Source organism: Tamandua tetradactyla, chromosome 16, assembly GCF_023851605.1.
Source record: "Tamandua tetradactyla isolate mTamTet1 chromosome 16, mTamTet1.pri, whole genome shotgun sequence".
Taxonomy (NCBI): domain Eukaryota; kingdom Metazoa; phylum Chordata; class Mammalia; order Pilosa; family Myrmecophagidae; genus Tamandua; species Tamandua tetradactyla.
The window spans coordinates 66845208-66870862 of record NC_135342.1 but is presented as its reverse complement, the minus strand read 5'-3'; the positions used below and the strand labels follow the sequence as shown (position 1 = coordinate 66870862).

Below are 25655 nucleotides of genomic sequence, written 5' to 3'. Positions count from 1 at the left end.
CATTTAACTTGTGGACTATGTAAACAATATATATCGATATCTATATATATATATATCTATATAAACTACTAGCTTTTCCTTTTGGTGTTTGCGCCTTCTTCCTATTCTAGCCTTAGGATGTGGCCAGTGGGAGGGGAGTAGATACTCTTTGTGGCAGCATATGTAATATAAAGCAACTAGTACCCATACATGTGTGGAGTGTCGGAATGCTGACCCATGCTTAGGACACAGTGCATGAGCTGGATCTTCAGTATGGTCTGCACAGTCTGGTGTGTATTTTGGAGAACCAGAAGTCCACCCAGGAAAATCAGTCACAAAGACTTAAGAACACCCTAACTGCTGGCCTTTCCCCCAACTTTTGCTAGAAAATACTGCCAGAAGTTGCTGAAGTAACTTGGCTCCAATCTTAGCTACTGCTTGCCACTAGTAAGTGGTGAAACTCAGCTATATGATGGTGACTCATACATTTATTGAGCACTTATTGTGTGCCAGAAACCATCCTTACATGTTTTTTATGCATTAGTTCATTTGTTCCTGGTATTACTTCCATTTTGTAAATGAAACCAAGACACGGAGGTTAAGTAAACTGCCCAAAGTTAAAGCTAGTAAATGGCAGGGAAGAGTTTCAAATCCAAGTATCTGACTCTTGAACTGGTGTTAACTCCTAGAGCTTATTGTGACAATTAAATGAGATAATCCATGTAAAGTGCTCAAAGTAAACTCTGGTACATAGTAAGCACTTAACTATTTTGAAGTATCTTTCAATATGGAGCATTGTGAGAAAGGCATTCGGCTCAATTAAATAGTTTCTTTTAAATGTCCAATACTTTCTAATTAGCTCATTAAAGCTTTGCATTCTTTAGAACAGAAATATTTCAAAGAGCCTGGTAGGAACTAACTCATTGAACTATGGAGGTCAGAGAGGAGTCTTAAGTTTCTTCATTATATTGGAAGAGGTCCACATTTCTGGCATAGTTATTTTTCTGGCTACCATTTAACTAGGGCACTTCCTTCTGGATCTCAAGAGCTATAATTATCTTAACTACACAACCTTTGGTGCAGGCTAAGGAAGGTTCTGTGCTTGTTCTGTACTGTCACAGAAACTTTTTAGAAATGATCTCAGTACATCTCCCCCATAGATTGTCTAGCAGCCATACAAACAGCCAGAGTAGTCATTTTGCTTTAGCTCTGACCACTGTTGATTTGAGTTCTCACATCACCTTAACTCTGGATTTTCTTAAATAGGTTTTATTACCTACCCTGGCTCTGGAGATAAATAGCTTACCTCTTCTTTCAAGTGCTGTGGACTTCAAGATTGCAGCCATTTATGTGAACATATTCCTAGATGCAGCCAACTGCTGTCTGGGATAGAATTTTAAATGCTTGAAAAACTAAATTCTGCAGAGAAAAGTGCCAACACTTGGTCAAAGTACTGTATATTCTTTATTGGAAATACCACTTAGGAGGAAAGACTCCTAAGTTTGGAAACGCTAAACTAGGTTTAAATAGCCCTTGGAACAGTAATCTTTTGTTATGGTTGTACGAATGAACCATCACAAAGTCAGCTTTGATTCTTTAATGGCATAATTATATAATCAACTTATAAAGGCTCAAATAAGGGATCTCTGCATGGACAGCTCAAGTTGAGGAATACTGTCCCTCAGAAAAGGAAAAGCAACCAGAATTTACTGCCTAAAAACTTCCACCTTGGTCTTTCTGAGATCATTTCATTTGCTGGAAATGAAACAGAGAAAAGCAGGAAACAGCCAGTGAAGATAAAATTAATTTATTTGCCTTCACAACTTTGCAGCTACAGCAGAGCCCCATAGTGCCATAAGCATGCCCTGCAGCATTGAGGAGTCCAGCTCTCTGGAGTGCCTGCTCCCTTTTCCAGAGCTGCCTTAAGCCGGCTCCCTCCAGACCCCATCTTGCTCCTACATGCAAGGGGTGTGCAGGTCCACCTGCAACAAACCCAGGTCTGCCTCAGGCAGTAAGGACAGGGTCATCTGGGTGGCTGCAGCACTGGTCCCTGGGGGCCTGGGTGAGTGGGTGAGCAAGCAGACAGGAGGGTGTGGTTCAGTGCAGGGAGCTGTTGTTCTGCTCTTCAAAGGCCATCTTGCCCAGGAGCTGGCTGTCCAACTCCACTCCACTCACAGGCAGCTGGAAAAAGTTCATTTCAGCTGCTAAGGCTGCCATGGCAGAAGGGTCCTGGCCAAATTGAGCTCGCAACATCATGTCCATTTTTTCCAGCCGCCTCTTGAGCCTCTTGGCCTCCCGCTCCCGGATGAGCCGGGCCTGCCGCTTCTCCGGGGTTTCATTGGCCCGCTTCAGCCTCATGGCTTCCCGATCCCGCTGTAGCCGCCTTGCACGCTGCTCATCTGTTTCCTGCATGCGCTGCAGGCGCTTGGCTTCCCGGTCCCTCATGCGCCTCACCTCCCGCTCCTCGGGGGTCTCATTGTCCCGCCGGCTCTTCTTGGCCGTGCGCTCTCGTTCCAGCCGCTGCAGCCGTACTTCCAAAGGCTCATTCTGTCTACGTAGGGCCCACTTTCGTACACTGGGAGTCTGAGCTTCCAGAAGCTTACGGTAGGCAGCACAGTTGTTGCACACAAGCAGAATTCCAGCAGGGTACACTGGAGGATTAAAGGCAACGTCCTTCCCCTCTGTACTGGAGGGGCCCTCATTGTGGGTTGGGGGTAGGGATTCCATATTAAGAACTTCAGGAAGTTTCTCACTAGAAAGCAAAAATTGTGGATGGTTATTGTTTTCTTCTAGCAAAACTCAGATACTGTCCCCTGTACCTAGCCCTGTTTTATTCCTCCTAACAGGACAACTGCTCCAAGTTCACCACTAGGGGTCAGTTTGAATGCTTGGGTGACCTCCTCTTCTATCACTCCATCCCTTCTCCTCTTTGGGCTACAGTGTTGGTCTACCAATTCCAAAAGTTCACCTGGAGTTAGAGACTAAGTGACAGCAGCTCACCAGAAATCAGATGAACCCTTACAATGTGAAGTTCCATTCAAGTCAGAATGATGGTATTTGGTAAGAGCTATGCAGGGGCAGTCCTATCGTGGGAATGAAGGGTCCCTGAGATGGAGGTTTCCTTCAGGAAGGTACAGTCTGCTGACCAAGCCTCCTCCCACCATGGCACTGCCTGCAATGTAAAGGCAGACTCCATGTTTTCTACTAGTCAAATGGGACTAGTACATAGTGTTCACACAGTTCCAATCTTCTGAGGACATAGTTCTCACACTAGGGTTCCGTCAGTGCCCTGTAATTTCTCTCCCCAACCTTTATCATGAACATTCTTGGACTTCTCCACATCTTTTTCTAGTTGAAAATGTTATTCTAATAGGGGAATGTGATGGGAATTTATTCCTTTGGGGATATCTCAAGGGATGGGTATATTTATCAGCCTCATTCTCTCTATTTCCAGAGGGTCATGAGTCAGTTGTCTTTATGTTATTTATCTCTAGTCTTCACTTTGACTTGGGAAAGCAGAACACACACCCAATAATTACTCCCAGCACCAGAGAGTTAGGTGTCCAGCTAACCTGTTAAAAGTGGCATGGCTGGTGAAACGGGCTCCACACACAGCACAGTTAGACCTCTGGTCCTCAGAGTGGATTAGGAGGTGGCGACCCAGTGACCCTGGGGAGCTAAGGGCCCGGCCACAGACAGGACACATGTAGCTCTTGGCGCTCACCACTGCAGCAGTGTGCTGTAAAACAGAGCCTTGACTTTAATCTGTCAATCTCATGCCACCTCCAGGACAATCAATACCCACTGAGAAATTACTTTCTTGGAAACATCCCCTGTTCTTTGTCTCAAAACAGGGACTTGAAACTATTCTCTCCGCTTAGCACCTGGAGAAGTGAGTGTCACTTGTGTTAAGGAAGCCTTAGGAAGGGCCTGGCCATTCAGACAATGGCTCATATTTCACTGGCCTGGGTTCCGACTACAGGCTTGAGGAACAATGAGGCTCCAGAACCAGAGACTCTTCAGAGCCTGAGAAGAATTGAACCTTGGGATAATTTCTGTCCATCTACATGACTCCACTGTGCGGGCGCAAGCACATGTTAATGGTGCAGTGAAGGCCAACTGGAAGCTGGCTGGGAATACTAGAACCCAACAAGAATTTTTGTGTCTTGCTTTTCCATCAATCTTTTTAAAACAGACTCTTGAATAAAGACTTCTCTTTGTGAACTTGCTATCTTTATGGTAAAATACAGGCTACCATGTGGAGGTGAGGCCTTTTCAATACAGATCACAAAGCACAAGGGGCTCTGTGATTGGATCAGAGTAAAAAGAACAAAAAGGTCTGTCTTATTCTGATCCTGTCACCATGTCAACTTCCACCAGTACTTGGGAAACATATTAGCTAATTTTCATCTTTCAAGCAAAGCCCTCATTACCAACAGATATTAATTTCTATTTCACTATTTAAAATATGCATTATATAATTCATCAGAAAATAAGGAACCTACAATTTCTCTAATAAAATTTTTTAAAAAAAGAAAAGAACGTCTGGGAATCCAGAATATATTTACCCAACATATCAATCACACTATTCTCTAAAAAATTCTGAGAACTGGAACAGTCTTAATGGAAATAAAACCCAAGGTTCTTTTGGGAGCCAGAGACAAAGACCAAGACAGGCCTGGGCTATAAAGAAGCTGCTGGCACTCAGTGTTCCAGATCACACAGCACCCTATACCATACCTGGTACACATGAGCAATCAAATGCTCCCGACTTCCACAGTCTAGCTGGCAGAGGGGACACTGGCAGATTTCAAGCAAGGGGTCAGAATTCAAATTCTCTGTGACCTGCAATTCAACAAACAGGCAATTCATTAAGAATGTTTACCAGCCTCTTCCCTGCCACTACTTCTTTTGGAACATAACCTGATATCACATCTTATTTTTAGGTTCTCATTGTGGGCTAAAGGAAAAATAGGGGAAAGGAAATTAAGTTTGTTCTCAACTTCATTTTCTCCAAGGCTTTCTGCCATGAGGACCTAGGATGGCCTCAGAGAGAGCCTATCTATATTCTCCCCACTAAGGTAAATTCTGCAGAGAAAAGACTAGCTTTCCTCCCACCCACCATGCTTCTTGCAGGATTCCTCAGAAAGCAATTTAGTGAGAAGGTGGTATCAAAAAACACTTTGACTTAAAATTGAAAGCATATGGGGAAGTACGCTAATAGTTTTGCAAAGGTAGATAGGCGAAGAAGAAACTTCAGTCTGGAAAGAAGTGGGGGCTTTGGGAAGGAGAGCTGAGCATGGGTGTCATGATACATAGGGGAAAAGGAAAGCTGGGTATGATGAAAATTATGTGGCTGAAGTTTGGGTAACTGTTGCTGTAAAGGAAGACAGGCTTCATATGAAGGCCTAGAAAACCACCAAAGGCATGACTGTTATCTGTGGATGAAAAGCAGCAGGGCAGAGTGGAAGGGGAGAGGTGTTTCTGGATGCAGGAACCATTTGTCACTTGCCTCATGTTCTACTACTTCATTCCCAGCAACAGGCTGCTCTGTGTTTTCTAACTCTTTCTCCACTTTGAGCATTCCTCCATCTTCCTCTGATGTGTGAGAAGAGACTTCATCTTGTGTGGTCTCCTCTTCATCACCCTCACTGTCACCTGGAATATATAGACTGGTCACATGTTCTGATTTTTGGCATGGATGCATCCTGAACTACTTTGCACATTAGAGTTTGCAGCAGTAATGGAAAACATTTTCAGATCTGCCATAATCTAGTGCTTAGATGGGTACAAATCATGGTAAGTGGAAGCCAGCTACAGCTGTTGTTTATAATGCCATGTACACACTAAAGGGAAAATCTGAGTATAAATAAAAGTACATTGGAAATAGTTATTGGACCCTGTACATTATCATAAAAATAATCCTTCTTAACATGGTTCCCAAATACTTCAAATCACATCTCCCCATGCACCTCACACCAGGCTCATTCCCACAACATACCACCTCTGATTTACCAACACTTCTTACTTACTTTATTACTTACTTTAAACCATAACTCCCCTGTACAATTTCTCCATGGTGTCACATGCACTATTCCATTCTGAGTCCTACTATTCTGTTCTCTCCCAACAAACCCAAAGGCTCGTTTACAGAAAACACCAGCAAGTTTTTCTTTCTTCTTATGAATAAGGGAGGCAATCGTAAATTGGTTTAAAATGATGTCACTCTATAAGGAAAGGACCATTCTCTACAGTGGAAAAATTAGCACAGCAACCTCAGGCAGTTTGTAGTAGTGTTTTGACTCATCGTTCTCTGCTAGTAATGCAAGATTCTAGGCTAAATAAGTCCATTGTTTTTGTTTGTTCTTTAGATTATCTGATGGATAACTGAATATATTAAGTAGAAGGAACAGATCATTCCTTACTTTAGATGAAATTTAAGTTCTTGTGACTAAAGTAAGAACTGAGTTTATTTTAGTCTGGGGATAGAATGTGGCTGTGGGAAAGTCTGCCTATGGCCAGGGGATCGTCAAGGTTCATGTGAGCTGATTTTTTCCCCCTATTACTTAGAAAATAAAATGATAAAAAAAGGCAATAAAGGGAGTTTATATGAAAGGAAGAGGACAAAAGGAAGCCAAGCATAGGGAAGCCGTCAGACTCCAGCCTTTCCCTAGCCCCATCTAGATCCTAAACTGGGCCTGACTGTGAGCAAGAAAGAAATGCAGCGTTGAGTTTCACCAGGCTCTCTGCATCAACAGTGAGACTCAATTTTCTTAGCTACCAGTGCTTCTTATATTCTCTCTACCATTCTTTGCACAATTTTCAAGTCCACCAGTATCTGGGCAAAACTCGTTATATTCCCTTTCTTCATGACAAAGTCTTACCAAATCATCTGCTAGTAGCTAGATGTGTCTCTATCAGATATTACAGTTGGTTGGGTAGACTGGATTTGGACGCTGGAAAGATTTATGGTATGTATGCCTTATTTCCCACCCAAAGGTTCCTTTCGTTTGAATTAAACTCAATGACAAATCTGGCACAGACTAAATTGTACCACATTTTCTAAACAGCTTCTTATGTGGAATACTTCTAAGACTAGTCTAAGAGAATACACAGAACACATCTTTGTAATTTATCAAAAATCCAAATATATCTCTCTTCCAGATATATTTTTAAAAATAGGTGTTATCTAGAGAGATGATGCATCTTTTCCAGAATGACACTTTATATATGGCATTGTCACCAATTATTCAAGAGACTGGCGGCTGGCTCCCATATGTCTTCTAGAAATAGTTAGGTTTATTTTTCTGTACCTGGGAAATTAGTCCTTTGCTGCTCAATTATTTTTTGTTGCTATATTATTAGTTGGTGGAAATTAGTTCCTAGAAGGTTGCAAAACTCTCTCCTTCTTTACTCTGCCCTGACCCCAATTGTGGAGACAAAAATCAGCAATGTCACACTTAAACTGACACTAATAACCGATATCAAATAGATAAGACAGGTAACGTGAAAATCATCTTAGGAAATATCACATCTAAAAATATATTTGTTCAGACTGGTCATGAAACATAATCCATGAGGCTCAACTCATAACCAACCACTGTCTTTTCCATCTTTTAACTACATGGATCTACCTAGGACTTTGGTGAAGGAAGACCTCAATTTAGCATTTTATATGCACCATGATCTCAGTAATAAGAAAATTTTCTTAAATAACATTAAACTGGAAAAAAAAAAACTGGGCCCTCAAGCAAAAATTTCAGTAATGCCACCTTTACACTGTATTAATTACAAATGATCAGATCCTAGGAGGCAAGAATATTTTTCTTTCTATTTGACCTAATCCAGGGGCTACTTGAGCACTAATTACTCCTACACTTCTGTTTATCACAACCATCACAAACCTATTGTGCATGGCACTGTGCCAACTATGGTAGTCCATAAGTTAAAGAGGCACAAAAAAAAAAAAGAAAAAATGAAAGATCAAGTAAAGTGACAATGATAATTAAAGGCAATACATGATCCTAAATGGGATCTAACAAGGGAAGAGAGAAGGCTCAAAATGACATTATTAGGACATATGAAAAAATTGAAATACAGACTATAAGTATCAATATTATTTTTTTTTACCTTGATAATTACATTTAAGGTGAATATGTAAGTGAATATCCTTGCTCTTAGGAAACAGATGTGGCAGTATTAAGTGTACAAGGAGCATGATGTAGACAACTTACCCTCAGGTGATCAAAAAATGGGTTGATATACAGATGGACAGCTAGATAGGTGAACTGATAGAGTCAAAGAATAATATGGCAAAAGGGGCAAAATGTTAAAATTTGTGGATATGGTGAGGAAAGGGCCATTAGATAGGTTAAAAGTATAGGTTACAATACAGGAAAGAAGGAAATTGATGAAGCAAATTATCTTGGTGCTATGTGTTTAAGAACTATACATGTTTGTCAAAGACATGGTAGATTTGGGACATGGCTCTTTCTGATCAACTTCCAAGGTTTTCCACCAATGGGAACAATTTTAATGAGAAGATTATACAATGTTCTGAATATTTCAAGAAATTTTAAGCCAAGCATCTTTAATTGAAATTTTTAATGCAAAAAAATGAGATAAAATTTACCCTAATAGGAATGCCCATTGCCAGGGAAATTTCATAATGAGGTGTGAAAAAAAGGCTGCTGAACATGCTTCTATAAGGCATGGACCAATGAAAAAAAAAAAAATTCGTGGATATGGATATCTGGAGAGGTATTTGGAGTTCTGTGTATAGGGTTTGTATTGTTTTTGTAAATTGTCCTGTAAGTTTGAAAGTATTTCAAAATAAAAAGTAAAAAAAAAAGACATAATGACAAACCTGTCCTCTCTCTGCATAAGCACATGCCCATATACCTTAGAACACCTATGGGGAAACTGAGAATTCACACAGTTCCTTCTTTATGACTTCCTCCCAACCCCCATGCACAATCCCCAGAGCACACACACTCTGATAATTCTTCTCCCATTGCCCTGAGTCATTACCAGAAGGTGCAGAACTCACTGCTACTGGAGTCCTGATCTCTTAGTTGTTGGATAGCTTGTCGCTGACTGCCAAGGTCTCCAGGAAAATCAGTTTTCATCATCGCCTGGCGGGCTTGCTCTTCTAACCCAGCAAATACTTGATCCCCTGGCGGTCACAAGGAAAAATAGTCAGGCCACCAACTGGGCAGCATATCCCCAGGCAAGCTGGTTGGAAGGTCAGACCATTCAAAGGAAGGAGACAGGCAGGAATCCTGTGATAGGGTCATTCATTTCCAAGTCAGCTTGCTGCCTCCAACAGTTTCTGGGCACAGCTACTCTCCTTGGGCAGTAGGCCAGATGCTCTAGAAAGCATCACTTGCTTTTCTTAAATCCTCCTCTTAGTCTTGACTCCTTTCAAAAGGGGATCAACTGCTACTTTATAGGCTTAATTGCAGAATCTCAATTCCATTTAGATTCCGTCAGGCTTGGGGAAAAAGATGCAAAAAACGCAAAGTGATAGGATGAAGGATATGGCAACAAACTTGGATAAATTTCTGTATTTTTATGTACCAGTATTATGATCCTGACTCAGTATCCAAGTACTCCAATAATCCTTAATAAGCTTCTCTAATTCTAATCCAATCTTTCATTCACTCTCTTTCCAAGATAGGTTCTAGAAGTTCTTTCTTGACTCTCCTTTCTGATGCCAATCAGAATTAGCCATAAGCAAATCATCAACCGGGTGAATAATGGACTAAAAGAAGAAAAGATAATATATGAACTCATTTCTGCTGAGAAACAACCTTCCTAAACATACCAACTAATTTGCAACAAATAATATTTCATCTAGTCGCCTTGATCCAATGTGGTCTTTTTTTGGGCAAAGAATCCAAAAGCCCTAGACCCATCCTTAATTACACATTTACTTCTGCTGAACCCAGCCTGGGATCTATATGGTTATTGAAGAGTTAACATTTAAGTGCTCTTTTAGTTCCCAGAGGTTAGGCATAAGGAGAAAAGCAAATTGAGCTTCTCTAGGTTTCCATTATCTCAGTCAGAGTGGAAACTATAGTCCCAAACCCATCCAGTGAGAAAGAATAATAAAAAGCCCTAGGGAAAAGTCTGGCAAGAGATTAGGCTCTTTCTTACTAAAGAGAGAAATGAAAGTAAATTGGCTCAAGTTCTGAGGTAGGATCCAGTGACGTGAGAGGAACAGACTGGTGAATTGTCCTGCACTACTAGTCCTTGGGCAATGAAAGAATTGATATGGAATAGTCTTCATGTGATTCACTTACTTTAGTCATTCACTCAGCAAGTATTCATTGAGCATCTACTATATGTTAAGAGTTGAACACTATTAATAATTACTAATTGGTCCTTGCTAGTTCCAGGCTTTATACTGGTTACCTCACTTTATTCTCTGCAAAACCCTGTGTGTGTGTATGTTTGTGTGTATGTGTGTGTGTGTGTGTATTTTATTGCGGAGAACACTAAGATCTATGGTAGTACCAACAATTCAAACCCAGGTCAGTCTGACTTATGCCATTTTTAACTGCTTTGTAGTAAAGTTGTTTATCAGAGTGTTTCCACTAAAAAAGAAACACTTGTCTCTGTGTGAGAAGACTAGCTTTACCTAATGTTAGTGTTATCTCTACCATGAAAAACTGATGCAAATAATTCAAATATTAGATGGTTCTGATACCATGTGAAGAATTGCCATGCTAGCATCAGAGTAAGTATCAAGGTTGCTATGACTGATACTCTGAGTGGGAGTAGAAATAGAGTGTGCTCCTAGCTACAAGCCCTCAAATAATGGAAAAATAAACTGCTTTAAATCCATTTTCACATCATCCAGGATAAAACACTGGGTATGAACTACTGCTAGGGAAAACAGAAAGTGAATTCTGTATTACAATGCTTCCTCTTTCCACTTTGCAAAAGTACAATATTTAATTTCTTCATGTTTGTTCTATTGCAACCACAAGACCATGACCAACTGGAAGAGTTATTGAATTATTCTGGATATGTGCATGTTTTTGGGCCTATGGGTATGGACAGATGTGGCATTAAGTAACAAGTTATATACTAGCATATAATTATCAAGCTGCAGAATCAGTGGCATTTGTGGCCTCTAAAGAAACCAGCCAGAAATATGTAGCTTGCTTCCAAGGTTTATAACATACTAAGAATATAAAATTACTTTTTCCTCCTTTCTTAATAGGGAACCACCTCTGGGTTAGTGTGCTGGTTTAAAAGGAAGTATGCCCCCTAAGAAAAGCCATGTTTTAATATAAATCCCATTTCATAAAGGTAGAATAATCTCTATTCAATACTGTATGTTTGAAACTGTAATGAGATTATCTCCCTGGATGATGTGATTTAGTCAAGAGTGGTTGTTAAACTGGATTAGGGGATGACATGTCTCCACCCATTTGAGTGGGTCTTGATTAGTTTCTGAAGTCCTATAAAAGGAGAATGAGAGATTTAGAGAGAACAACACTACAAAACAGAGGGTCCACCAGCCAGCGACCTTTGGAGATGAAGAAGGAAGACACCTCCCGGGGAGCATCATGAAATAGGAAGCCAGGAGAGCAAGCTAGCAGATGATGCCGTGTTCGCCATGTGCCCTTCCAGCTGAGAGAGAAGCCCTGACTGTGTTCACCATGTGCCTTCTCACTTGAGAGAGAAACCCTGAACTTCATCGGCCTTCTTGAACCAAGGTATCTTTCCCTAGATGCCTTTGATTGGACATTTCTTTAGACTTGTTTTAATTGGGACATTTTCTCAGCCTTAGAACTGTAAACTAGCAACTCATTAAATTCCCCTTTTTAAAAGCCATTCTGTTTCTGGTATACTGCATTCCAGAAGCTAGCAAACTAGAACAGTTAGTAAAAGAACATCTAGAAGGATATATACCTTTCAAGATCAGCCAGTGATTTGGTTTACTCCCCATCCACTTGAGCTCAAAATTTGTTTTTATTTATCTATGTTGTCTAACTATCAAGATCCTCAGTGTATAGAGGAGTCTGTTCAATATGACTTCCTTTGTGGGACTCTGGTTGGCAGTCTTAACTAGGATAGTTGGGATAAATTAATTCTGTCATTCTTTTTTGGCAGTTTGGAAAGAAAATCTGTGCTCTTATATTCTATTCCTAACTTGGGGGAAAAAGGCTAAAGTAAACTTTATTCCTCAGAGCTATTACAATTTTTAGACCATAAAGCAAAATGGGAAAAAAAAGTGATTTTAGCAGACCTCATAGGAGAAGATATGTCATCGGATAATCTTCTAGGCGCCACTATTTCCCTAATTCTCACATCTGACTGTCTGGAATTATCCTTTCCTAAGAAGGTAGTGAGACTTGCTAAAAGTATGTCATGCTAACTCAAGTATAATGTGACCCACAGAGATATTAGTGATTAAAAAGTGATACAAAAACTGCTTGTTTTTGTAATACAGAATTACTATTTCCTTTTGTCTCGAGACTGTTGGAGTAGATGCTGATTACTAGATATTAATGTAAGGCAACCACCTTATTTAATATGGGTATTTGTCTATTAATAGTTGAGAAAGAACCATCTAGGCTGTTATAGTAAAAAGCAAGGTGCTACCACTCTTTTTTTTTTTTGGTATGAAATCAGGATACTGTTTGTCTGATTTGGCTGAGGGTTTTCATATCAGGTAAGAACAAGGTCATGCTAGAACCTGTGTAAAATGAATGAGAAGGAGAAGACTTGGATGAAAGTTATTAGAAAAGTGAAGATTTTACAATTTTCTTTCGTGGGTTCTTGGTATAGTTAATAAGTGCAATTTCAAGCCAACCAAACTCTTAGTAAAGCAGCCAAAACATATTCTAAGAGAGATGTCAATTTCAGAAAAAAAAAATTAGCTAATGATGGGAGTGAGAAGTTTAGGATTCTATTTCTAATTGACTCTCTTTACCCAAGGTGCTATCACATACTGGGAACAAAGCCATTTACCTTACAATGATGCTAACGGAATGAATGAAGATAAACAAATTGTGCTTTTCAGAAGAGAAGGGCGATTAAAGACCTACCCCTCCTTCTTTAAGAATAGCTTTTAGTTGAAGGTTTTCAGTCTTAAGTATTTATAGTATGATGGCAGAAGTCTCTTAAGAAATTTTCCTTTTCTTAGTGGTTTCCTTGGTTCAAACATGACAACTGAAAGTGTGTAAGAAACTGTAATTTCAGCCTCTTTAGAAAGAGCTGACAGAAATTTGTACTCAGAAGGGGATGAGATGGGAAAGGAAGGAGAGAAGGTATACTAGAGATTTCAGCCCATAAGTAGTTTCTATGTAACGAACAATTCTTCTGGGCTTTTATTCCTAATGCTCTGCATTCAAGTCTATTAATGAAAACACAAGTCTGTCTGGCTAGTTCTGGGGAAAGGAGAGATCATATCAATAAATTAGATAAAAAAACAGTCCCAAGGAAAACCAAATAAATGCCAAGCAGCCTACCCATCGGCTTCTAAGATGGATATGACAAATGCTATAGGGCTACAGCAAAGAATCTTAATATATTCTTTTAGGCAGGCTTGTAGCATCACGCCATGCAATCTTCTTCCCAAAGCAAAGTTTAGTCATTACTCTGCTTAGGTACCGACTGGCTTTGACATTTAAGCAAAGCTTCTATAGCTTTCTTGCCTCCCAGACCTTGAGTCTATTCCATTTACTTTTAAATAGACAAGCAACATTTCATTGGTTCCATTTCACTGCAAAGGGATAGGAGACTCAGGTGGTGAGAAGACTGAAATCACCCATTTCTATTTGCTATTATTGCCATGGGCAATGAGAAGATGGTCTCATAAAAAAAAAAAAAAAAAAAGGAGGGGGTGCATGGATAGGGTCAGTTTCATTTCCCAAGTAGTAGATAAACAGAAGGTCCACAGAGACCAGAAAATCTCATTGTCTTTTCTCCTTTGGTCAAGCTTAGCCCATTACCAGAGAAGTCTTGATGGTTTCCTACCCAAATGCATCACTGAAAACAGCCCCTCCCTGGGAGCTCGCTGTTTAAAAGTAGCAGACATACTCATAGACTCAGAGTCAATGTCCTCTTCAAGGTCACCAAGGAAGAGGTGACCCACAATTCAAAAGTCAATCACTTGACTCTGGAAACTACATTTCTGCATCTGTGATGTGTGGTATTCTCCCCTTCTCCATGGCCTGTTTGTGCATCTGTGTTCTGACTACAGTGACAGTTCTTCTTGGACATTGACTAACTACAGTGGGAGAAAATGCAGCTGCTCTGTGGATGCATGTGTAAGATACAGAAGGCTTTGTTGGCTCCCCTGGCCTTACCATAATCTTGCCATCATCGCCACTAGCATCTTCTTCACATCTCACCAGTCTCTTTAAGAGACAGGCGATTTTTATAGGTGAACACTCAACTCCTGTGAGTGTTTATTTGTGAACATATCATCTCTAGTAGGCGTGCCCTTCCTGCACTGCCTTCTTGGGGTCACATCTGTGTCTTTGGTCAATATTCATCTTCAACCAGTGAGGAGAACACAATCCTTCCAAGTGCATGTGGTTGGATTACTGATGCTAGTTATACTCCCGTGATGATCCTCATATCCAGATCGACTAAATTTTATTGTTTTAGCAGTACTTTCTAAATCTTTCCTAAATCACTCATCTTTATATCAAGCAGCCTTCCACATTCATCCATACCCAGAATACTTTCCTAGAAACATTTTACTTGCTCCCTAGTAAAAAAAAAAACTTTTACAGGACTTAAATTGAAGAATTCATCGTATATGGAGATTTCTACCCTAATCTTATCTATACAATATCAAGGCCCTCTACACTCCTCTGTTCATACCATGTTCTTTCCTGCGCTTGAAATTGCTCCAAAATACAAAGTAAAGAGTGCCTGGCATATTGAATATTTTTAATAAATGTTGGTTCTCTTAAGTCTTTGTCTACTCTATCCTTTCAAATGCAGGGTTAGTTCCTTAAAAAAAAACTTTTATATGACATACCGCTGAATTCTCTTCAAATGTTGCTGTACCTTAGTCAGTCAGTCCTCCATAATAATAGGGAGCTATTTGTCCCTTTCGTGAACATTTGGATGAGAATGCTTATCTCCCTCCCCAGATAATAGGATTAGTTAAATCTGGTTAATTATCTCAAATTTGTATAGATAAATTCATTTTAATTTAATAAGGAATTTTTTGAATCCTCTATGAGCAATGTTAGGAAGTAGAGAGGGATGTATAAGGAAATATAAATGTCCTCTAGAAATTTACAACCTAATTATTGAACTAAAACCCAAAAACCCATATATAAAAAATGTTAAGAAACAATTTAAGAAACAAAACCTGCTCTTCTTATGCCCAGTTGCTCCCTTTTGTGATCCATCTCACACACTGCTTCACAGTCCCAAAACATTGCATTCTTAAGTCACTCCACTCTCCCCACTGAAAAACCTTTAGGAGCTCCTTATTGTCTACAGAATGAAGTTTGAACTTGGCCTGTCATTCAGGACTCCACAATGTAATTTAAACATCTCCAACCTCATATCCTATGACTCTGTACAAATGAACTTCTACTTCATACAAAATCTAGTCATTCCTTGAACATACATGTGCATTCCCACCTGTATCTTTGCACACAGTTTTCCCTATTTAATTTTCCATCTCCCCTCCTCTTTTTTTTTAATTTTAAATCTACTTTCTACCATTTAAGGCCCAGTTCTTTCATTCCTCTTAACTTCTGTAGTATGCACAGTCTGTAGCATCCCTGTATGGTACTTAGTATATACTACCTTATATTTGTATATATTAGTTTTAGATATATATCTGAGGCTACATTACATCTTATACATTTTATAGCCTCAATAACTGGTACAAGGCCAGTTTGTTAATGTTTTAACATGAACACTAAGGATGAATCAGGGGCACATACTCCTAAGACAGGTTTCTAACACCCCCTCAAGCAATCAAACATTCTTTAGATCTGTCACATTCAACATCTTAAACCTTTCTATTTCACAAATTAGTGGAAGAGACTTATCCTGAATTCAGATAATTATTTCATTCCATCCCTCAACATTCCCAGGTTCCAGAAGGCAAAGCCTGATACTCACAGTGAACTTTATTTGGATTTGTCTGTTTCCGACGGGACATGTTTCCCGAATCCACAACCTCTGGCCTTTCCCAGTTTCACAACTGGATATGTTACTACTTCCTTGCAAGGTACTGACCTACAATAAAAAGGATCATTGTTAGCACATGTCATTTTGCCCAGAAATTATACAAAATCAAAAGACAAAGACTTTTAAAAATAGTTTCCACAACATATAAAACTCACCAGTTATAAACAATTGAACCAATGAATGAAAGAAATGAGTAAATCTCTAGCACAATAAGTTTAAATGAATGAAGGGACTCCTTCCAAGGATTTAAGGAATTCCACTCTAAATCCATCTGTGGAATATACAGTACTATGCGATCAGTGATCATGATCAAGATCATGTGATAGAAAAGAAACCCAGGCAACAGGGTTAGAAGTACTGTGGTCTCAAAGGAATAACCCCCATGAACTGCAAAAGAAAATCAAAGGAAGCCAAAGAGGGTGGCAGCTCACACATCACATACTCACTGGAAGTCAAGCTCTGTAATGTGCACCAATGGGAACCCCACTTTTTCAAGAAATTATCTCACCTAGAGGTAACAAAGGTATCATATCCCCAAGAGACAGGAAGCATCTCAAACTCTTAGGTATCTATAAATGGAAACAGCCCAGGAAAGCCTTTATCTAGTGATGGAGGCACAGTGCTAGGCACTGTGGATGACAGGGCACTAAAGCAAACCAGAATTCCAGTGTTGAAGATGGGCTTTCACCAGAAAAACCAGATGCCACCCATGTTGTTAAATATTAATTCAGCACCCCAATGTCCCAACTGTGCACTGGTCATGCTCCTATACTCTGGAGCAGTGGTCAAAAGTAATGACTTTAAACTTATTCTTAAACCAGCCTTTATATAGCAGAGACAGGGGGAAGAGCAAGGATAATAGTTCTTTAAACTAGAAGTATTGAGACATGCACCTGCCCTCCTGATATAGAAGGGAACAGATTTTTTTTTGGCATGGGCAGGCTCCGGGAATTGAACCCAGGTCTCTGGCATGGCAGGTGAGAATTCTGCCACTAAGCCAATGTTGTACCACCCTAGAAGGGAACAGATTCTTAAGCATGGAGGTTCCTGGTGAGCTAAATGACTTTCCCAGCAATTAGCACTGTTAGGTCTAGAAGGAATTCGTAGCAGAAGCTGTGAAATTTTCTTTGAAAGAGGGAGGGAATAAACAGATTTATGGTTTAAAAAGAGATGGATTATCTTGCCTACCAAAGACAGGATGATGGTCCTAGCTACTTTCTAAAGTCTTCTTTCAGTTCCTGCCTCAAATTGTACTCACATTGAATAAGAAAACACAAAACTGCAACTATATGTATTAAGATGAGTTATGAGGGGCTACTACTATTTTTTGCACTCTAGTTGGTGAAGACTCACCTCCTTTATGGCAACTAACTCCTCTATGTAGCTAGAAAGGATCTCAGACCTGTAATCAGATCCTGCCTCCCCTTACCAAAAGAAAGAAGCCGCAAATGGCAAAGACAGGCCTCCACAGGAAGTGGCAAAGGAAGTAGCTTTCAGGCAGCTGTCTATCATATCTGCACATCAAACAGTTCTTTTTCAGACCTTTAATTAAGAAAAAAAAAACACTAAATGTATAACAGTAAAAATCAATTTTAACTGTTTTGAGGTCTGTATGCTGAGTGCTAACGGTATGTGTTCTTTACATTCAGTTTTGTCTGTGTATATAATTCTAATCAAGTAATTATTTTAAATTAATAGAAGCAGTGAATATCACACCTTGGATCTTTCCCTGTATGTCTGTGGAATCGCAAAATGGCAAGCTGAAGAAAACACACATTGTCTATCATTTGTTCCAAAATTTACAGAGATATACCTCTCTATTGAATAAGGAAAAAAAAAATGGAATCTTTAAATTTTCTCCCAGTCAAGATCAGAAATTACAACTGATAAAGTCCTTTTTGAAGGAAGGCCAAATCAGTTGTGGCAGCTGGCCTTTATTCAGATCATCTTGGTGAAGCAACACTTTAATACTGACACTACACAAGTCAGAAGAGCAATGAATGTCTGCAATTTAAATTAGCATCTCACAGTCCTCCTAGTGGTCAAATGAGGAACTAACCAGATGGTACCCAGTGGGACTTCACACCTGAGGGATCCAGGGAAAAAAAAGCAAATACCCTCTCCTCCTTCAAAAATTAAAAATTACAAGACCTATGGGATCATGGACTCTCGAAAATAAATAAACGAGTGAATAAATTACACTGTAAACACACTCTTCACAGAGCAAGATCTCAGAGGTTAGACAATTAATTGTTTTATAGGCAATAAAAGTGAATAAAATCCATTGCCCTAAAGGTAGGTCATTCATTTTTTACTCTCAACACTGCCTCAGTTCCCAAACCCAAATATGTAATCCAATCAAGAAATTAAACGGATAGCTGCCGAACACCATCCATCCTGAAGAAAAATGTGATGGAAAGAAGGGTGAACAGTGAGATTCGGGAATACGAGGGATTCTGTTTAAAAAGGAGGTAGCTTTGTCCGTCTCTAGGACAACGTTGAGTCCTCGGAGGAGCCCAACGTCTCTCCACTCCCCCTTATCACCGTCCCTGCTCTCCTACAGGCCTTGGAGTTGCAGCTTCCAGGGTACACCGCCGGAGTTGAGCAAGAAAAATCGAGTGAAATCGAAGCTTTAAGAAAAGAGGGTGCACTCCCACCTCCAGCTCTGGTGCAGTTCCCACGGAGCAAAGTAAACTCGCCTCAATCCAAGTGATTTGTATCTGCCAAAAAGGAGAGGATAAGACAACTGGTCACGTAGCCGGCTCACTGTTCACCACGTTCCCCCTTCTGTTTGGTCTGGCGTGTGTGGGTAATCAGATGTTCTCTCTTTCTTCTTTAAACATGAGTACAGGTAAATTCCCAAGAATTATCAGACAAGTGCCAGAGGTCTTCGGAGGCGGCTCAGACAAACCCTCAGACAGCACAGTCTTCTCAGAAATCTAAATTTAGAGGCTTTTCTGCGAGACCGAGACTCCGGGACTGATACCCCCGGGTCTGCGCTCCCACGCCCATCCTCCCCCTAGCCCAGCTCCACCCAAAGCCTGTCAGACGCCGAGGCTGCCGGACCCGAGCCCGACGAGGCCGGACCCCGGGCCGGGGCAGAGCAGGGTCCCGTCGGGAGGGTCGCGACGCGGACGCCTCCCCCGGCCCGAGGCCGCGCGAGGGTCAGAAAGAGGAATAACCGGGTATAGGGAGTCAGCCCAGTCCGGCCTCGTCTCGGGAACCCTGGGGAAGGGGGAGCCTCGGCTGCGCCCGCCCCTCAGGCCAGCGCGAACCCCTCCCTCCCTTCCCAGACACAGACAGACAAAAGGACCGACAGTGGACGCTGAAGAGGGGGGCGAGGACCCCCTGCAGCCTCAACCTCGCCCTGGAGGGAAGGAGTCGGGGGTCTTTTTACCCGGCGCCTCGGCGCTCAGCTGCGCTTCGGGTCCCTGGGCCCCGCCTCCGGACAGACGGACCGCGGGACAATGGGCCCAGGGCCACCGCTCTGGCCGGGCCTCTCAGGACTGGGCCCCAGCGGGCGGAGGGCGGCTCTGGGCCCAGCCGGCGGCCAGGAGCTGAGGGGCGGCGCTGCAGACGGACAAAGCCACCGGCAGACAGACAGACGGAGGGGGAAAAGATGGCGACGCGGGCGGCGGGAGCGCGCGGCTCGCGCACCGCAGCGAGCGGGGCGCGTGCACGAGCCGCTCCCCTCCCCCTCCTCCCTTTCCCAGCCTGGTCCTCATCCCCGCACTGCAGGCGCGCGCCCGGCGGGGTAGGCGGGGCTTAAGGTGAGAGGGGGTCTTGGGAGGCGGGACTTAAAGGGAGCGTCCAATCACGGGCTTTCGCAAGGGGCCTGGCCATGTCCATCCTCCAGTCCCCGCGACCACCCAACCTCTCAGCGCCTTTGGTCTTTCTCTGGCCGTCTCATCCTCTCAGTTTCTCTGCCCCCAACCTGCCCGGGGCTTGTAAACTCCACCCAGCTATCAGGTCTGATCCTGGTTTCCTACCCCAACATCGAGTTCAGCCACAAAACCCACATCCCCCAACCACAGCTCCACCGCAGGCTCCCCCTCTCTTAAGTTCAACCTTGGTCCACCCCGCCCCCCAACCACAAACCATCTTTCCTTCTTTACCCTCCGCCTCACCGTTTCCTCGGCCCGGGCCGAGGATTTAAGGTGACCGAGGCAGAGGGGCCACGGGGCTTTGTGGAAGGAGCTCCGCTCGGCTGTCAAAAGCTCTGAGGCGAAAAATCTTCAGATTTCCTTTAGGTATTTAAGTCACTACCACGATTCTCGACTAATACACCTAGCTGTAGACCCAGGTGCAAGGGATTAATTTAGAGCAGCTTAATTTACGGCATTGTTGCCATTTAAGGGGAATTTGGGGCAACTGAGAGTGGTTGGACTCACTTCCTAAAAAAAGCAACTCCTTCTCCTATCACCTTCCCTTTCTCCACTATTTCCCCACTACCATCTTCTCCTTCTCATTCTTTCTTCTTGTTAGGATGTTTTAAACCTGCCTCTGACAGCACCTACTTGGAAAAGAAGGGGTTGAGGTGGGAAGAAGATGGGATCTGTCACTAGAAAGATCCAACTTTGAGTCCCAGCTCTTGCCACTAGTCAGCGTGGGGACTTTGGGCAAGTCATTTCCCTGTTCTGAGCCTCTGGCCTCCAATTTCAGAGGGTTGTTGTGATGAGCAAGTAAAATGAGAATCTGAAAGCATTGATACTGGCCCCACAAATGCAGAGCTAATGAGGATGCTGATTCCTGCTTATAAAGTAATAAGTCCTGGTATTTGCATTAAGCGGTATTGCAAAATGTTCTTCCCCCAAATCTCCAATTAGTTGATATCGTTGTCTGCCTTTTGTGCTTCATGTGATAGAATGGCTGTATTGAAGATCTTTGTCATTCACAATTCTGTGCTAAATTGGCTGTTCAGTCATTCATTCATTGTAACTGGGATGTTTAAGTAGGAAGTATCATTTTTAACGTTAGTTGAGGAAACATTTTCATTCTATTTTTTAATTTTAATTTTTAGGGATCCAGAAAATGGAATATTCTCATCCAACCTGAAAGTTTTTAGATAGTTTTGTCTAAGAATGCAAGCTGGAATAAACATTTGACTTTACACTTGACAATAATTCTTAATGAGTTTGGGTCAAGAGATATAATTATGGCTTTATGATATTTTAAGTTGACACAGTTGACATTTTTAACACTAAATTAGCTAAGAAGGAAAGCGTTAAAAGAAAGCCTCTAATAACCTTGGTTTCATCATTAAGTTACTGTGTAAAGCTGGGCAACTTGTTCCTTCACCTAGCATTGCAAATAATGCTATTGTTATAACCTTCCTGTGATCTAGAAATGCCTTTGCGATATTGTGACTCAGGAATATAATCAAATAAGTGGAAAATTATTAAATAAGGAATTAGTTTTCCTTCCCCTCTCACCTAATTTTAAGACTTTTTCATTATCCATGGATTTTTTTTCCAGCTTCACTTTTATTTCTACTTTCCCAGTCCATTTGGAGTTATGCTATTATTTTACCACTTCATGTGTTAATTTCCTCTTCAAATGTCTTCCTAATCCATTTTTTTTAATTAAAAAAAAATTTTTAAACATAACAACATACGAAAATGAACATTCTTACCATATGATCATTCCATTCTTGGTATATAATCAAAAACTCACAATATCATCACATAGTTGTATATTAATCACCATGATCATTTCTTACAACATTTACATCAATTCGGAAAAAGAAAAAAGAAAAAAACCTCATACATACCATACCCCTTACCCCTCCCTCTCACTGATTGCTAGTATTTCCATCTACCCAATATATTTTAGCCTTTTTTCCCCTATTTTTTCTATACCCCTTATCACTCCCTTTCATTGATCACTAGCATTTCAGTCTACTAAATTTATTTTGACATTTGATCCCCATATTATTTATTTTTAATCCATATGTTTTACTCATTTGTCCATATCGTAGATAAAAGGAACATCAGACACAAAGTTTTCACGATCACACAGTCACACTGCAAAAGCTATATCATTATACAATCATAACACAGCTCTACATTTTCAGGTAGAAAATTTTTCTCTTTGGCCTCTCCAATATACCTTAACTGAAAAGGTGATAACTATATAATACGTAAGAATAACCTCCAGGATAACCTCTCGACTCTTTGGAATCCCTCAGTCATTGATACTTTATTTTGTCTCATTTCCCCTTTCCCCCTTTTGGTCTAGAAGGTTTTCTCAATCCCTTGATGCTGAGTCCCAGCTTATTCTAGGATTTCTATCCCACATTGCCAGAAAGAGCCACACCCCTGGAAGTTATATCCCATGTAGAGAGGGGGAGGACAGTGTTGTGTTGTTGTGTTGGCTGAGAGAGAGAGGCCACGTCTGAGCAACAAAAGAGGTATCTAGGGGGTAACTCTTAGGCCTAATTTTAAGTAAGCTTACCCTATCTTTTGTGGGGATAAGTTTCTTATGAACAAACCCCAAGATTAAGGACTCGGCCTATGCTTTTGTTGTCCCCACTGCTTGTGAGAATATCAGGAATTCTCCACATAGGGAAGTTGAATTTTTCCCCCCTTTCTCACCATTCCCCCAAGGGAACTTTGCAAATACTTTTTTATTCACTGTTCAGATCAGTGAATAAACTCTGGATTTATTGGGGCATTAGTCTGGACAAACTTACAAACTCTCATGCCCTACTCAAGATCCCATCTATTTATGGTATTCAATTAAACTGTCCACATAAGTTATATTAGGAAATGCCCTAGTCAAATGATAAATTTTGTACCAAATAAACATTTTTTGCTTTAGCCTTACACATAAGTTAAAGTTTTAAAATATCAACGAATGACCATCTATTTTCAATACCCTGCAATATTGACATTCCATTGTTCTTCTTCATGCAAAGCATTTTTTAATTTGTACATTTAGTCACTATCATTGTACACTCTAGGAATTCCTAGATTATACCATCACAGTCTTTATCGTCTATCTTTCCTTCTGATTTCATTTGTGCCCCCATCACTCCTCCCTCTATCATTCTCACATTCAGCTTCATTCAGTGTACTAAACATTATTGTATTACAGTTAGGTAGTATTGTGCTATCCATTTTTGAATTTTTACAATCAGTCCTGTTGCACAATCTTTATCCCTTCAGCTCCAATTACTCAATATCTACCTTATTTCTATCTCCTGATGGTCTCTGTTCTTAGCGGAAATTCTCCAAGTTCATTCACTAATGTTAATTCATATTAGTGAGACCATACAGTATTTGTTCTTTTGCTTCTGGCTAATCCCACTCATCATAATGTCTTCAAGGTCCATCCATGTTGTTACATACTTCATAACTTTATTCTGTCTTACAGCTGCATAATATTCCATTGTATGTGTATACTACAGCTTGTTTAGCCACTTGTCTATTGATGGATATTTTGGCTGTTTCCATTTCTTGGCAATTGTAAATAATGCTGCTATAAACATTGGTGTGCAAATGTCCGTTTGTGTCTTTGCCCTCATGTCCTCTGAGTAGATACCCAGCAATGTTATTGCTAGGTCATATGGCAATTCTATACCTAGCTTCCTGAGGAACCACCACACTGCCTTCCACAGCGGTTGTACCATTTCACATTCCCACCAATAGTGAATAAGTGTGCCTCTTTCTCCACATCTTCTCCAGCACTTGTCATTTTCTGTTTTGTTGATAATGGCCATTCTGGTGGGTGTGAGATGATATCTCATTGTGGTTTTGATCTGCATTTCCCTAATAGCCAGGGAAGTTGAGCATCTCTTCATGTGCCTTTTGGCCATTTGTATTTCCTCTTCTGAGAAGTGTCTGTTGATGTCTCTTGCCCATTTTGTAATTGGGTTGTTTGTCTTTCTCTTGTTGAGTCGAACAATCTCTTTATGTATTCTGGATTCTAGACCTTTATCTGATAGATTGTTTCCAAATATTGTCTCCCATTGTGTAGGCTGTCTTTTTACTTTCCTGACGAAGTTCTTTGATGCACAAAAGTGTTTAATTTTGAGGAGTTCCCATTTATTTATTTATTTATTCAATGCTCATGCATTGGGTGTAAGGACTAGGAAACCACCTCCTATTATAAGATTTATGATACTTCTCTACATTTTTTTCTAAAAGTTTTATAGTTATAGATCTAATGTTTAGGTCTTTGATCCATTTTGAGTTAATTTTTTTTTTTTTTTTTTTTTTTTTTAAAGGAAAGACAGAGAGAAGGAAGGAAGGATAGAAGGAAGGAAGGAAGGAAGAAAGGGAAACATTTTTTAAACATTTTCTTGTTTTTATTGTATTCTGTTTCTCCGTTTTTGTTACATGGGCTGGGGCCGGGAATCGAACCGAGGTCCTCCGGCATAGCAGGCAAGCACTTTGCCCGCTGAGCCACCGCGGCCCGCCCAGAGTTAATTTTTATATAGGGTATGAGATATGTATCCTCTTTCATTCTTTTGCTTGTGGATATCCAGTTCACTAGGCACCATTTAGTGAAGAGACTGTTCTGTCCCAGGTGAGTTGGCTTGACTGCCTTATCAAAGACCAATTGTCCATAGGTGAGAGGGTCTACATCTAAACAATCTATTCAATTCCATTAGTCAGTATATCTATCTTTATGCCAGTACCATGCTGTTTTGACCACTGTAGCTTCGTAATATGCCTTAAAGTCAGGTAGTGTGAGAGCTCTGACTTCATTTTTCTCTCTCAGGATATCTTTAGCTCTTCAGGGCACCCTGCCCTTCCAGACAAATTTGGTTATTGGTTTTTCTATTTCTGAAAAGTAAGGTTTTGGGATTTTAATTGGTATTGCATTGAATCTGTAAATAAAATTTAGGTAGAATTGACACCTTAACAATATTTAGTTTTCCAATCCATGTACACAGTATGCCCTTCCATTTATATAGGTCTTCTGTGATTTCTTTTAGCAATTTCTTGTAGTTTTCTTTGTATAGGTCTTTTGTATCCTTAGTTAAATTTATTCCAAAATATTTTATTCTTTTGGTTGCAATTGTCCACACCTCTCTCTCTTGTCTTTTCCTATCTGTCTCTAGTGCTTCCTTTAGTATTTCTTGCAGAGCTGGTCTCTTAGTCACAAATTCTCTCAGTGATTTTTTGTCTGAAAATGTTTTAACTTCTCCCTCATTTTTGAAGGACAATTTTGCTGGATATAGAATTCTTGCTTGGCAGTTTTTCTCTTTTAGTATCTTCTTGCCCACTGTCTTCTTGCCTCCATGGTTTCTGCTGAGAAATCTACAGTCTTATTGGGCTTCCCTTGTATGTGATGGGTTGCTTTGCTCTTCTGCTTTCAAGATTCTCTCTTTCTCTTTGACATCTGACATTCTGATTAGTGTCTTGGAGTATGTCTATTTAGATCTACTCTGTTTGGGGTATGCTGCACTTCTTGGATCTGTAATTTTAAGTCTTTCATAACTATTGGGGAATTTTCAATGATAATTTCCTCCATTAGTTTTTTCC

At 40.6% G+C, this 25655-nt stretch overlaps 1 protein-coding gene across 5 annotated transcripts; it reads right to left on the bottom strand.

The window, feature by feature from the left end:
• Positions 1–1770: 1770 nt before the first annotated feature.
• ZNF821 (zinc finger protein 821) lies at positions 1771–19815 on the bottom strand. 5 transcript variants are annotated; one of them, XM_077132913.1, is made up of 9 exons: positions 19562–19815; positions 18822–18884; positions 17518–17706; positions 16096–16212; positions 9029–9154; positions 5492–5637; positions 4720–4824; positions 3552–3718; positions 1771–2731 (listed from the first exon to the last, which is right to left on the bottom strand). In XM_077132913.1, exons 4-9 carry the CDS (start codon positions 16133–16135, stop codon positions 2077–2079), a joined length of 1239 nt encoding a protein of 412 aa, XP_076989028.1. In that variant the 5' UTR covers positions 16136–16212; positions 17518–17706; positions 18822–18884; positions 19562–19815; the 3' UTR covers positions 1771–2076. The 5 variants fall into 5 exon arrangements, with proteins under 5 accessions (XP_076989028.1, XP_076989027.1, XP_076989026.1 ...); XM_077132912.1 differs by having other exon boundaries at positions 17594–17706; XM_077132911.1 differs by lacking the exon at positions 17518–17706.
• Positions 19816–25655: the final 5840 nt, after the last annotated feature.